At 53.8% G+C, this 13,811-nt stretch overlaps 1 protein-coding gene across 2 annotated transcripts in view; it reads right to left on the reverse strand.

Annotated features, from left to right (window-relative positions):
* KCNH2 (potassium voltage-gated channel subfamily H member 2) overlaps window positions 1–3,304 on the reverse strand; it is a 78,238-nt gene extending 74,934 nt beyond the window's left edge. For both annotated transcript variants that reach the window (XM_035129765.2, XM_060280462.1), the window contains exon 1: window positions 2,613–3,304. In XM_035129765.2, the coding sequence (XP_034985656.1) occupies window positions 2,613–2,688 (76 nt within the window). In that variant the 5' untranslated portion in view covers window positions 2,689–3,304. The remainder of the gene's footprint in view (window positions 1–2,612) is intronic.
* Window positions 3,305–13,811: the final 10,507 nt, after the last annotated feature.

The following is a 13,811-nucleotide window of genomic DNA, read 5'->3' on the forward strand; positions in this document are numbered from 1 at the left end:
CTCCGAGCTGAAGCAGGATTCTGGCTCGCCCAGACCATCTGCCACTCAGCAGAGCCCCACTGGCCAGGAGAGACAGAGGCTTCCTGCGCATCTCCTTCTGCTCTGATGGCTGTGCCTTTCCAAAAGGATCCAGGTGGCCATGGTGCCTCGGTCCTAGGTCCTGTGCAAGCTGGATACGGCCTTGTCTCTCTCTCTCTTCAGAACGCAGGGATCAAGCCTCAGAGCTCAGCCGAAGCCCAGGCTGCTTAGCAGCACCAGCTGGAACGAACGACATTCCTCTCCAGCCAGGGTTTTGCAAGAAAGAGAGGCCAGCTCCTTGCAGAATGATACTCTGCAAATGTCTCTTCTTCACATGCTCTAGGGCTGAAAAGAGGCTATATGTCTGAGACCCCGTGGCCTCCAACCCAACTTAGGCAAGGGAGTAGCCCCAACCCTTGAACCCCCCAATTTACTAGCTTCCATTTCCATCTGCCCTTTGCCATTTTCATTCGGCGCAGCCAAGTTAATCGGCCTCCCCCTGCCTGCAAATCTCAAAATCCCCCCTTTGATGTCCCAGGCCAGCTTTTTCCTTCCTTCCACACGGCCATGTTTATCCAGCTTTTCCACAACCCAAAGTATTTGGAGATGGTTATCGAGCTCCTGGCTGCTCAAGGCAAAGCAGCCCCAGTGCCCGAGCTGTTTAACCTTCCCTCACGCAATGTGCTTTCCAGTGCCTTATCTCTCCCTCCCTGAATCCTCTCCAATTTGTCTGCCTTGGCCTTGAAAGGCAGCCGAGGCCTAAGCGGAGGAGAGAGCAGGCCGTCCTCCGCCGCCACCGCTTGCAAGGAGGAGGGCGGCAGTAACAGTGGCAGCGCTGGCCCCCAACAAAGAAAACAGACTGCAGCAGCAGCCTTTGCAGAGATGCCACACCGAGAGCCAAGAGGGAGCGGGGTTAAATTACCAGGGGAGAGGGAGGGAAGCCATAGAACCTCCCCTGGAGGTTTGCAAAGAGCAGGCAGCCAGGCGTCTGCCAGGAGGGTTGAGATCTGGGGAAGTCCTGCCCTGGGCACAGGTGGGGGGTGGGAGGGGGAGGAAGACCCTCCTCAGCCCAGGAGGGAACTCTCTTTCATTTCTTAAGGGAATGGCAGATCTAGACGTTATTTTATTGTTGGGCACAAATAGAAAAAACAAGCACCGAGCAAAACGTGGATGGGCGGGTAGGATCCGACTCCGTCAGTGCAAGGAGTTTTTGCTTGCACAATGAAATTGCTTTCTTCTTCTTCTTCCTCCCCCAAGGAAAAAAGCCTGGGAGGAAAAGTCTGTGTAGCACCTCTGAGCCTACCCCCCCCCCAATGCCGCCCTCTCCAGCCCAGGCCACCGGTCTCTTTTGCCCTGCTCAGCTCAGCATGATGGGTGCAAAAGGAGAGGTGAGTCTCACATAGTTCTCTCCACCCTGAAATGTTCCGAGGGCCAGAAAGTGTTGGTGATTCTTCACAACCCAGACGGCTCAAGGTTTCAGAACACCATGAAAATAGCCACACAGATAGCCACACACACAGACAGAGCTCGCATCCTGAGAGGTCACAGGATCACCTCCATCTTCTACCGGGTTCCCCCCCCCCAACTCTGTCCTCCTTAAGATAGCCAGCAGAGGGAAGGAGGGGGAAAGGGTGGCCCCCTTCCACTCCCTTGGCATCAGCCCAGTGGCTCCCCAGCAGCAGACACAAACACACACCCCAGGTTATCAACGCTGCCCAACTGCGTGTGAGCGCCGGCACGTGCACACAACCCCTTTCCAGATACACAAACACCATGAGGCATGCACACATCCAGGCACCCGAACACTACACAAACGCCCACACGCTGCCATATGCTCCACGCTGCTGTGCAAAATCCCCATGGGCAGAGACGGAAATCTGGGCACCTGCAGGGGCGCTCTGGATGGCGAGACTTGCTCTTGGTGGGTCCCCCAACAAGGAGGAAGAGGGACCCCACCGTGGAAAGCTGCCTCCTTCCTCCTCCTGCCCTGGGGCCCAGGGACATGCACCCTGGAAAGAGAGGGAGAGGGATCCCGGGAAGGAGAGCAGACCACTAGGCCTGAGGCCAGGAGCGTCTCCAAGGCAGGCAGGCCCGGTCCCTCGCCAGTCCAGGTAGCCAAGCACAGGCCACCCAGTCACCCAGCTGGCATGCGTCCTGCTGCAAACCTGGAGCTGCCCACGTCCCCAGGGCAGGTGGACACCCCCAGTAGCAAGGCCCCCATTCCCTGGGCAGTTTGGGAACACAAGGGAGTGTGGGCCCAGCCCCCCTTCACAGGGATGTGCACCAGCAACCCTCTCCCACCAGCCCCAGCCTGTCAGCCTGACCCACCTTGCAGGGTTGTTGTGAGGATAACACAGGGGGGGTGACAGTGGGACAGAGGTGCAAAGTAAATCAATAAATGCAGCAATAAACAAATGTACCACCCACTTCTGACTCCAGAGCACCCAACACACAGGGCCGCCACAGACCTGCCTTGAGCTCCCCACAGGACCCCCATAATGAAGAAGCACCGAGCTTCCCCTTGACCACCCCCCAGGCCTCTCTACACCCCACCCCCCAACCCAGCAGCCCCCAACTCCGCTCCAGGCACTTACTCTGCCCCTCGAACTTGCGGATGATGGTGTCGAGGAAGGTGTTCTGGGGGGCCACGTGCCCGCGCCGGACAGGCATGCTGTCAGCCCATGGGGGGGCCCGGCCTCCCCCGCCCCACACGCAGCCGGGGCCGTCCGCGGAGTGCGAGGGGCGGCCCAGCGCTGGGGCCCGTCAAGCCGCTCCCAGGGGTCGAATGGGCGAAGTGCTGGGGCGAAGGGGGCCCTGGCGACGCGCAATCCGGCTCCGGGGCGTCGTCGGCGCGGCCGGGCGCCTCTCTCCCGCAGGTGGCGGGGCAGAGCAGCCCTTTGCCCTCCGGCTTACGCGGCGGAGGCGTCGGGCAGGAGGCGTCTCCGGGCGGCGCCCAGCCCCATGGGGGCACCCCGACAGCGGCTGGCCCGGGAAGCCGGCGTCCGGCCGGCCCGGCGCCCCGCGCGCCTCTCCTGCTGGACGGGACGGGCCCGGCTTGGCTCGGCGGCGGCGGCGGAGGCAGCAGCAGCCGCAGCAGGAGCGCCCTTATTTAGGCAAAGGCGAAGGCAGCGGCGGGAGGGACCGGGAGGAGGGACCGGCAGGCGAGGAGGGGGGAGGCGGCGGGGCGCCCGCTCGTCTCTCCGGCTCGCTTGCTGCTTCGCCCCGGGGGCGCGTCTCCGCCTTCTGGTCCGCGCAGGCGAGGCTCCGGGAGCGGCGGCGGTGGCGAGGCCGGGCGAGAGATGCGCGGCGGATCGGCGGCGGCGGAGGGAGAGCCCGGCCGAGGCGGAGCCAGAGCGCGCCGCGCAGCCAATGGAGGAGCCCAGCGCCGCGACGGATGGACCGGGGAGGGTGGAGAGAGAGAGAGAGAGAGAGAGAGAGAGAGAGAGAGAGAGAGAGAGAGAGAGAGAGAGAGAGAGAGAGAGAGAGAGAGAGGCGCGACTGGTGAGAGTGGGAAGGGAAGCGGGTGCTGCGCGAGAGCAGCTCCTGCGGGCGCGCAGCCCCGGAACCTATTGGGAACGTCGAGACGCGGGGAGGGGGCGCGGGCGCGGGCGCAGAGTGCCTGCCCGGGGAGCTGCGAGATCAGCGGGGAGGGGACAGCTCGTCCTCGGAGTGCCCGCTCCCTCGGAGCAGCCCCTCTTAAAAACGGTGCTTCTGCGCTTGGAGAGGGGGCGACCCCCGTCCTGAGTCCCAGCCCGAGCGGTGCAGGGAGAAAGGTGGGGTCCCCAGGAGGCGCTGTCCAGGCTCAGAAGGAAGTCGATGAAGCAGCGCCCCCGGAGCTCGAAGGCCAAGGTCAGGATGAGGCTAGCCGGGGCTCGTGGCCCCTCCCGGAGCTGCCCTCGGGAGCCGGGCCAACTCTTTGTTCCTCACCAGCTTGTGTTGGCGTGTTTGGGGCGGGGGGAATCCACGCCCCTCTGGGTAACCTCCATCACTCGGAAGGGCACTTCCTTCAGGGCTGCAGCGTTTGACAGAATCCTAGCATTGTAGAGTTGGAAGGGACCCCAAGGGTCATCTAGTCCAACCGCTTGCGAGGGAGGAAATCACAGCTAACCACCGTTTCATCAACTAATAGGTTCCGTCAACAGATTGAAAAATTTTAATCAACAAAAAATATTCTTTCCCTCGCCCCCGTACACACACAGGTCAGCCAGCAGACATAAGAAATATTTACAGTAGGAAAAAGCACCCCCATTTCGTTTAGAAAATGTGCATCACAGAGCAGAGTGTGTGGAGCTTTTGATCTTCCAAGTGTTTGAGAGCATCTGAAGGGGGGACTGGATCAGGCAATTCTGGGCTGCATCAATAGGAGTATAGCATCTAGATCAAGGGAAGTAATAGTACCACTGTATTCTGCTCTGGTCAGACCTCACCTGGAGTACTGTGTCCAGTTCTGGGCACCACAGTTCAAGAAGGATACTGACAAGCTGGAACGTGTCCAGAAGAGGGCAACCAAAATGGTCAAAGGCCTGGAAATGATGCCTTATGAGGAACGGCTTAGGGAGCTGGGTATGTTTGGCCTGGAGAAGAGAAGGTTAAGGGGTGATATGATAGCCATGTTCAAATATATAAAAGGATGTCATATAGAGGAGGGAGAAAGGTTGTTCTCTGCTGCTCCAGAGAAGCGGACACGGAGCAATGGATTCAGACTTCAAGAAAGAAGATTCCGCCTAAACATTAGGAAGAACTTCCTGACAGTAAGAGCTGTTCGGCAGTGGAATTTGCTACCAAGGAGTGTGGTGGAGTCTCCTTCTCTGGAGGTCTTTAAGCAGAGGCTTTACAGGCATATGTCAAGAATGCTTTGATGGTGTTTCCTGCTTGGCAGGGGGTTGGATTGGATGGCCCTTGTGGTCTCTTCCAACTCTAGGATTCTATGATTTTATGATGACTTTTCTTCCTGAGCGTAATAAGAGCAGGGCTGCTGGATCAGGCCCAGGCCCATCTGGTTCAGCATCCTCTTCTTGCAGGGGCCAACCAGATGCCAACAAACAGGATCTGAGCACAAGAGCAACTCTCCCCTCCTGCAGTTTCCAGCAACCGGTATTTTCCAAAGGCATTTTGCCTCTGACAGTGGAGCCATGGAGAGCCAACCCTCTGCTCTCCTCTCTTTTAGCCTTGTCTGAATTCAGGTGGATTCACTTTCCCCGTCCTGCCAACCCCCATCCTTTTCAGCCAGGGATGCCAGCAGGGACTGGCTCTTCCCTTGGCCACCTGCAGGCCTGGCAATCAACAGAACCTCAGGTTTTTCCAGGGGCAGCTCCTGTGAGATGGTGGGAGTAGTATGAGTCACTTCCCAGGAGGCATCCCAAAGAGACAGACAACATATAGAAGCACCTGCACATATTAAACAGGTAAAAGAGTTGCATGAATAGATATTGACAGAGATAGAGATGATACAGTTATGCACACATGTTTCTGTGGGATGGAACACTGGGGCAGACAACAGTTCCTAGAGTGTCCACTAACAGGAACTCACCTGGAGGGACACCTGACTAAGCTCAGTTCCTGTTCCTCCAGATATGCAGATGAGATGGATTAGCTGGCAGACAAAAGCCCCTAGCCAGCAGCCATTCTCTCTCTTAGCCATTCCTTCTTCAATGGGAACACATCTCCAGAGAATCTCCAGTTAGGATGGTTCTCCCTCTCGGCCTGCTGCCAAGAGAGAGACCAGATGGAGCCTCACTTTACTAAGTAGACTCCAGACGTACATATTTGTAACTTTTCTACGTAAGCCTGCCTTTCTGAGATTATGCTGTTAACTCAGGATGTCATGTGAGTAAACTCTATCTTATTTTAATACTATTGTGTTGTGTATTTCTTTTAAGAGGGACAAAGGGGATTTGCCAGGAAGTATAATATTGAATTATAATATTGTTGTAGAGGTTCTAACAAACCTGAACGCACACTTTTGCTGCGCACAAAAGGGGAATGTCACTCTGCTGATATTGGAAGCGTGATAACACAAGCTTGGATAGGATCTATCTAATAATATATCCTAATCCACATCCCTAACATTCCCACAGTTTCATCATAAAATCCAATCCATTATGCATATCAGCCAAAATACTAGTCTCTCATACAGAGCTTGTCTTCAGCCAGGCCTCAGACATAAAACATGAAATAATAACAGTAAAGAATAGACTTCCCCTGTGCATGTGAAGAGTTCATTTCCTTCCATGGGGGTGAACTCTGGAGGAATACCTATGTGAGTCCCTTGCAGCAACTGTATTTGCCCTGAGGCCCCTTAAAGACGGCCAGATTTATGGCATCATGAATGTATCTAGGCAGGAGCAATTTCATAAGATGCTGCCCTTGGTTCTGTAAGCTCACAGGGCCCCCATAAATCTGCTCTTCTCTAAGGGGTCACTTAGTTCATTTCCCCTCCCACATCGTGTGTGTGTGTGTGTGTGGTTCCACACACCTGAGACGGGAGTCAAGAACTGTGTGCAGAATCCTAGTCTGCCCTGGGAGCGGCAGAGCCACACAACCAGTTTGCTATGGGAGCCAAAGCAGGAGAGAGCCTTTCCCGTGGCTGCTGTGTGCCCCGATGTCTCTGGGAGTTGTCGGGGTTCAGAACCAGGGGGTTCCCTGCAAAGCCTCTCAGACATGCTCCGTGGAAATGGTCTTCTGAGCTGGTTGGAGTAGCTGGACATCGGAAGGGGGTAATTTCCTTCATCAGCATCGATCACCCCCTGGGTGAGGTAATCGCCAGGTCAAGTGTGCCAGTTGCCGTGTTAACGGCTCACAGCCCTGACAAGAGCTGTGATTGATGGATGTCCGTTGTGTTGTGTTCTGTCTTGGTTAGTTGGTGTTAGAGCAACAGTGGTACTCTAAAACTCTAAATATCTGTAGCAGAAAAACCTACATGCTGGAACTTGTTTTTCTGTGTACAACTTCATCCCGAGCTATTTGCCCAGCCTGTTACTTCTACAGCAGCAAAATATTTGGACCTCACTCTGCTTCTGTGTGGCGACCGGTACAGCAAACAGGATCATCTGCGCTTCCATGGCATGTACTATATAGCTTACATCTCAGCCCCAACACTTCTGCTGGAGTGACACCGCTTACCAGAGCAGACGGACTTGGCAGCAAGTTCTGCTTAATTCATCAAGACTTCATAAAATGAAAAAATTGTAGAGCTGGAAGGGACCCCAAGGGTCATCTAGTCCAACCCCCTGCAGTGCAGGAATCACAGATTTGCTCCTGGATAAACACAGATAAGGCGAGTCTGTTAGAACCAAATTGTTCTTTCTCAGACCCATTTTTCATCTGACCAGAAGGATGTTCCTGTGCAGCAAAGATGGAGTGGTTTATTAGGTGCCTACTGCCATTGCAGCCACTTCTCAAAGTGGGCATCGTGGCTGCCCCTGTGCCCAGCCACCCTCAGACCCCCGCTCTCAAGGCTCCTCCTCTACTTTGCAGTCCTGCCGCCTCATCGCCATCGATAGGGACTCCCCAGGGTCATAGAATCATAGAAGCATAGAGTTGGAAGGGACAACGAGGGTCATCTAGTCCAACCCTCTGCAATGCAGGAATTGTTTGCCCAATGTGGAGCTCAAGGGAAATAATAGTCCTACTCTCTTCTGCCTTAGTCAGACCACACCTGGAGTCCTGTGTCCAGTTCTGGGTGCCACAATTTAAGAAGAATATTGACAATCTGGAATGTGTGCAGATGAAGGAGACCGAGATGATCATGGGTCTGGAAAGCAAGCCTTATGAGGAATGGTTGAAGGAGCTGGATATGCTTCGTCTGCTCCAGAGAGTAGGACTTGAACCAAGGGCCTCAGGGTACGAGAAAGGAGATCCCAACTAGACATCAGGAAGGACTTTCTGACAGTAGGAGCCCTTCAACCATGGAATTGATTCTCTCATAAGGTAGTGGACTCTTGTTTCCTTGGAGGTTTTTAAGCAGAGGTTGGATGGCCATTGGTCATGGATGCTTGAGCTGAGATCCCTGTAATGCAGGGGGTTGGACTAGATGACCCTTGGGATCCCTTCCAACTCTACAATTCTAGGATTCTAAGTGCCATAAGACCGGCTTCTCATAGAATCATAGAATAGAATCATAGAATCCTAGAGTTGGAAGAGACCCCAAGGGCCATCCTGCCAAGCCGTTCCTCATAAGGCATCGTTTCCAGGCCTTTGGCCATTTTGGTTGCCCTCTTCTGGACACGTTCCAGCTTGTCAGTATCCTTCTTGAACTGTGGTGCCCAGAACTGGACACAGTACTCCAGGTGAGGTCTGACCAGAGCAGAATACAGTGGGGCTATTACTTCCTCTGTGTGTACCCCGTGTTCTTGGTGGTCTCCTCTCAGGAGTCCTGGGTGGTCCTTGGATTTGGGGTCTGGAAAGGCAGGTGCCTTCCCCAAGCCTCCTAGATGCTGTTGGGTCCCTGAGAAGCATCTGGGGGAGAAGATGCTGACTCACCTTCAAGCCTTTCTCTTGGAAAGCAATCAAGGGAAGTTTGCTGACCTGCCTGGATGGATCAGCAATCCCTAATGGAAGGAGTTTGCTGACTGACACGCTTGGATGAGAGAGAGGATTTGGGCAGCTGATCCAGAATGCTGGAAAGCAGGGAAGGCAGAGGGCGGGGGGAGGCTTGGAAAGGCAGAAGTTCAGACCAACAAAAGATTCGCTTTGCACAGGGAGTCAGCTGGTCTTCTGCTGCCCCAGAAGGGAGACCCCAAAGAAAGAAAAGAGATTCCAACTAAACATTAGGAACAACTTTCTGGTGGCAAGAGCTGTTTGACCGTGGAATGAACTCTCTCAGAAGGTGGTGGTCTCCTCCCCTTCCTTGGAGGTCTTTAAGCAGAGGTTGGGTGGGCATCTGTCGAAGATGTTTAATGGAGATTCCTGCATTGCAGGAGGTTGAATTCGATGACCCTTGATCTATGATTCCATGATATTTAGATAGCCAGGCATGGCAAAATGCTCTTGGCCCCATATTATCACACCTGAAGTCCTCACTTTCCATAGGGGTCTAGCATTGTGTAAACAGCTCAGATTTAAATACATAGAATCATAGAGTTGGAAGAGACCACAAGGGCCATCCAGTCCAACCCCCTGCCAAGCAGGAAACACCATCAAAGCATTCTTGACATATGGCTGTCAAGCCTCTGCTTAAAGACCTCCAAAGAAGGAGACTCCACCACACTCCTTGGTAGCAAATTCCACTGCTGAACAGCTCTTACTGTCAGGAAGTTCTTCCTAATGTTTAGGTGGAATCTTCTTTCTTGTAGTTTGAATCCATTGCTCCGTGTCTGCTTCTCTGGAGCAGCAGAAAACAATCTTTCTCCCTCCTCCATATGACATCCTTTCATATATTTGAACATGGCTATCATATCACCCCTTAACCTTCTCTTCTCCAGGCTAAACATACCCAGCTCCCTAAGCCGTTCCTCATAAGGCATCGTGATACACCTGATAGGGAATTTGCTTTTGATACTTGCCCAGCTTTCCCTTTCCTTCAGGTTATATAATACTGGCATTTACCTTAGTACTTTCAGCTGGGATACTCTCAGGCCCTGCCTGCCCTTAGATATTTTCAGTCTCCTTTGAAATCTTGCCTGATGCACAATGTCCAATGCTGTGGAGACTCTTCCGCATGTGTCCTGGGCTCCCTAGCTGCCTTCTGCTGGCTGAAATAGTTGCTGATAAGGCAAAGCTCTGCAAAGAGAATCAGCTCTGCCTCTTTGCCCTCTCTCTCTAGCAACCTTTCCGAGAGGACCCTGGTGTCCTTCTTTCAACCTTCACCCAGTCTAAACAGCAGCACAAAGCTTCTCTTTTCCAAGAAAAGATCTGTTGCCATCTGTTTCCTGAGAACCTGGTCAGCGCTTGTGGTTTCTATGCTGCTGGGTTATTTGGGTTTCTATTCTTAGCTGCCATCATCCTGCTTTCGCACCCACCTCAAAAGCAGGTCAAGGCCAGCGGCATCCCCAGGACTCTTCACCTCATCCCAGGAAGGCACCATACAGACACCATTCTCTTTGTATTCTGCCTTTCCATAGGAAAAGCCACGCTCAAGGCGGCTTACAACATGAAAGAAATTACATAATTCAAAGCATAACAAAAGTGGTCATAAACAATAAATTGTTGTTGTTGTTGTTTAGTTGTTTAGTCGTGTCCGACTCTTCGTGACCCCATGGACCATAGCACGCCAGGCACTCCTGTCTTGCACTGCCTCCCGTAGTTTGGTCAAACTCATGTTCGTAGCTTCGAGAACACTGTCCAACCATCTCATCCTCTGTCATCCCCTTCTCCTAGTGCCCTCCATCTTTCCCAACATCAAGGTCTTTTCCAGGGAGTCTTCTCTTCTCATGAGGTGGCCAAAGTATTGGAGCCTCAGCTTCACGATCTGTCCTTCCAAACAATAAATAAAACATCCAAAAGGCACACAATCAAATTGAACAATTTCAGCACAAATCGTAACAAATATATAACAAAATTGATATCAATAACAGCAGCAGCACCCCCTCCACAACCCCCCCCCAGCAATACCCCAGCTCAAGTGTCCCTTCAACAGCCTCAGCCTTTGCAGCTGGAGTCAGTCCTTCAGTCTGGGCCCTGCCCTCCCAGGCCAGGTAGGAAAGGGCTTGCAAGGCAGGGAGCAGGTCTTCCAGGACTCACAGCCAAGGTGCTCTCTGGCCTCCTTGGATTGTGTCACTGTTCTACTGCATTATTATTCTATCCTTGCCTTTCAAAGCCTTGTAACATTTGCAGAAGCACCACCATCAAATCAGAACAAGCGGCCTTCCTAAGAGCTCTGCTCTGGCCAAGGGCGGAGAGTCTCAGCCTGGCAGCCACTCTCAGTAAGAGGGGGCTCAGGCAGCTCTCTAAACCTCATGGGGACTAGCTGGATGTGCAGACAATGGAGACAACGGAGGAGGGCACCTTCAGGGTGAAGTCAAGCTGTTGGGAGGTTACAGCGCCTGCTGTGGCTGTAGAGACCGATGCAAGAGAGATAAATTTAGGATGGAGGAACATAGGAATATAAAAACACGAGAAGAGACTGCTGGATCAAGTCAATGACCCATCACTGTCCAGCATCCTGTTCTCACAGTGGCCAACCAGGTGCCTGTGTGAAACTAGCAAGCAGGATCTGAGCTCAAGAGCCCTCTCCCCTCCTGAGGTTTCCAGTAACTGGGACTCAGAAGCATTGCTGTCTCTGACTGTGGGGGACAGAGCATAGCCATCCTGGCTAGTAGCTGCCAATCTAACCCATGAGTTTGTCTAATCCTCTTTTAAAGCCATCCAAGTTGATAGCCACCCTTGCCTCTTGTGGGAGGGAGTTCCACAGTTTAACTGTACTGCGTGAAGAAGGACTTTATTTGATCCACCCTCAATCTTCCAGCATACAGTTTCATTGGAGGCCCTCCAGTTACGGGAGGAGGAGAGAAACTCTTCTCTGTCCACTTTCTTCATGTTAGGCCCCAATTTTATAAAGTATGTCGTGCCATCTCTTGGGTGCTTAAGCTGAGATTCCTGTATTGCAGGGGTTGGACTAGATGACCCTTGGGGTTCCTTCCAACTCCCTGGTTCTATGATTTCTCCCTTTTTCTCTGAACTAAAAAGTCCCGAAGGCTGCAACCCTTCTTCATAGGGGAGTCGCTCCACCCCCTATGAACTTCCTGAACTTTTCCCAACTCTACAATGTCCTGTTTGAGGTGAGTCCCGCCCTTGCCTCCCCCCCCCCCGAGCTGGGGCTCAGCCTCTCCCAGGGGAGCGACCCTTCTCCTCGCCTCAAGCCCCTCTCCTCCTCCTCCTCCTCCTCCTCCTTTGTCCACCAGCCCCGGCGTGGCTCTCACAGCCCAGTCGGGCTGGCTCCTGCCTTCGCCTTTGTCGCAGGGTGCCTGGAAGCTGTTAGCCCCGCCGGCCGCCGGGACCAGCCCGGGGCGGCCTCCCGGGTGACGGGCTCTGCTAAGCTCGGAGCTGCCTCTCGGGACCACCTCCGGATTGGACGGGGGGGGGTGTGTCCAGGAGTCCTCTGGCAAGGAGGCCCGGGACGCCCAGGATCAGGAGGCGGAAAGGGTCGAAGCCCGTGGAAAGCTTGACTCTGGAGAGCGCCTTGCGGAGAGAGCGCCTCTGAGCACGCGCAGAGTGCCTTCCGCCCAGGTGCTGGCGAGCCGAAGTGGCGCCTGGATCCCGGCCCCGCGCCTCTCTCCAAGGTGCTGAAAGGCGGCCGGGCTGGGCGAGCCGGATCGCGGGGTGCGGAGGCCGGGCGCGGCGCCTTCTGCCCGGGGTCTGGAGTCCCGCCGGCGTCGGAAAGGGTCCCGGCTCCGGCATGAAGCCTCCGCTCGGGACCCCGAGGGCTGGTGGATCGGGGGTGTCCCTTTTCTCTGAGCTCGGCTGACCGAAGCACGGATTTAGAGATGTCCTCTCAATACGGAGAGTCTCCCAGTCCCGCCACCCACCCACCTCGCAGGGCTGTTGTGAGGATAAAAGCGGGAGCTGGGGATAGAAGCATGTGAACCGTCGTGAGTTCCTCAGGCCTCGCCCCAAATAAAAGAGCAGCCAGGGGCTTCTCCGGTTTCTCGTCTCTGCAGTCAAGGGCGGGTTTGGCCAGGTGGGAATCTTCAGGGTGGGGTCAGGGGCCTGGTAGCCCCCAGGGCAAAAGTAGGGGCTGTGATCGACCCCAACAGGGGGAGGCTGCTGTGTGTTTTGTGGGTCTGAGAGGCAGGTGGGGGCATGAAAACCGTCTCTGTGCTCAGGTGAGTAGGGGAAGGCAGGTAAAGCAAAGGCAAGGACGTGTGTGCACAGAGGGCTGGCAGTGATCCCCCAGGAAGCAAGGTGTAGTGGTTAGAGTGTTGGACTAGAATCATAGAATCCTAGAGTTGGAAGAGACCACAAGGGCCATCCAGTCCAACCCCCTGCCAAGCAGGAAACGCCATCAAAGCATTCTTGACATATGGCTGTCAAGCCTCTGCTTAAAGACCTCCAAAGGAGACTCCACCACACTCCTTGGTAGCAAATTCCACTGCCGAACAGCTCTTACTGTCAGGAAGTTCTTCCTAATGTTTAGGTGGAATCTTCTTTCTTGTAGCTTGAATCTATTGCTCCGTGTCCGTTTCTCTGGAGCAGCAGAAAACAACCTTTCTCCCTCCTCCATATGACATCCTTTTATATATTTGAACATGGCTATCATATCACCCCTTAACCTCCTCTTCTCCAGGCTAAACATACCCAGCTCCCTAAGCCGTTCCTCATAAGGCATTGTTTCCAGGCCTTTGACCATTTTGGTTGCCCTCTTCTGGACACATTCCAGCTTGTCAGTATCCTTCTTGAACTGTGGTGCCCAGAACTGGACACAGTACTCCAGGTGAGGTCTGACCAGAGCAGAATACAGTGGTACTATTACTTTCCTAGATCTAGATGCTATACTCCTATTGATGCAGCCCAGACTAAGACCTGGGAGAGGCCAGGGTTCAAATTCCCACTAGGTCAGGAAATTCACTGGGTGACCTTGGGCCAGTCATTGCCTCTCTCAGCCTAACCTACCTCGCAGGGTTGGGTTGTCTATGGGGACTGAAAGAGGAAGGGGGAGAACCATGTATGTTACCTTGAGCTCTTTGGAGGAAAAGGTGTGGTAGAGACACAATAAATAAATGATGGATAGTTTTTTATTATTTCAGCATGCAAAGGTTCAATTTGCAAAATGCATGGCGCTTTAGGAAGGGCTCTTCAGCCAACTGAAATGCTAAGGTCACTTTTAATTAAAAGCATAAGCAACCGTGGAACTCCGA

Source organism: Zootoca vivipara, chromosome 12 (assembly GCF_963506605.1).
Source record: "Zootoca vivipara chromosome 12, rZooViv1.1, whole genome shotgun sequence".
Taxonomy (NCBI): Eukaryota; Metazoa; Chordata; class Lepidosauria; order Squamata; family Lacertidae; genus Zootoca; species Zootoca vivipara.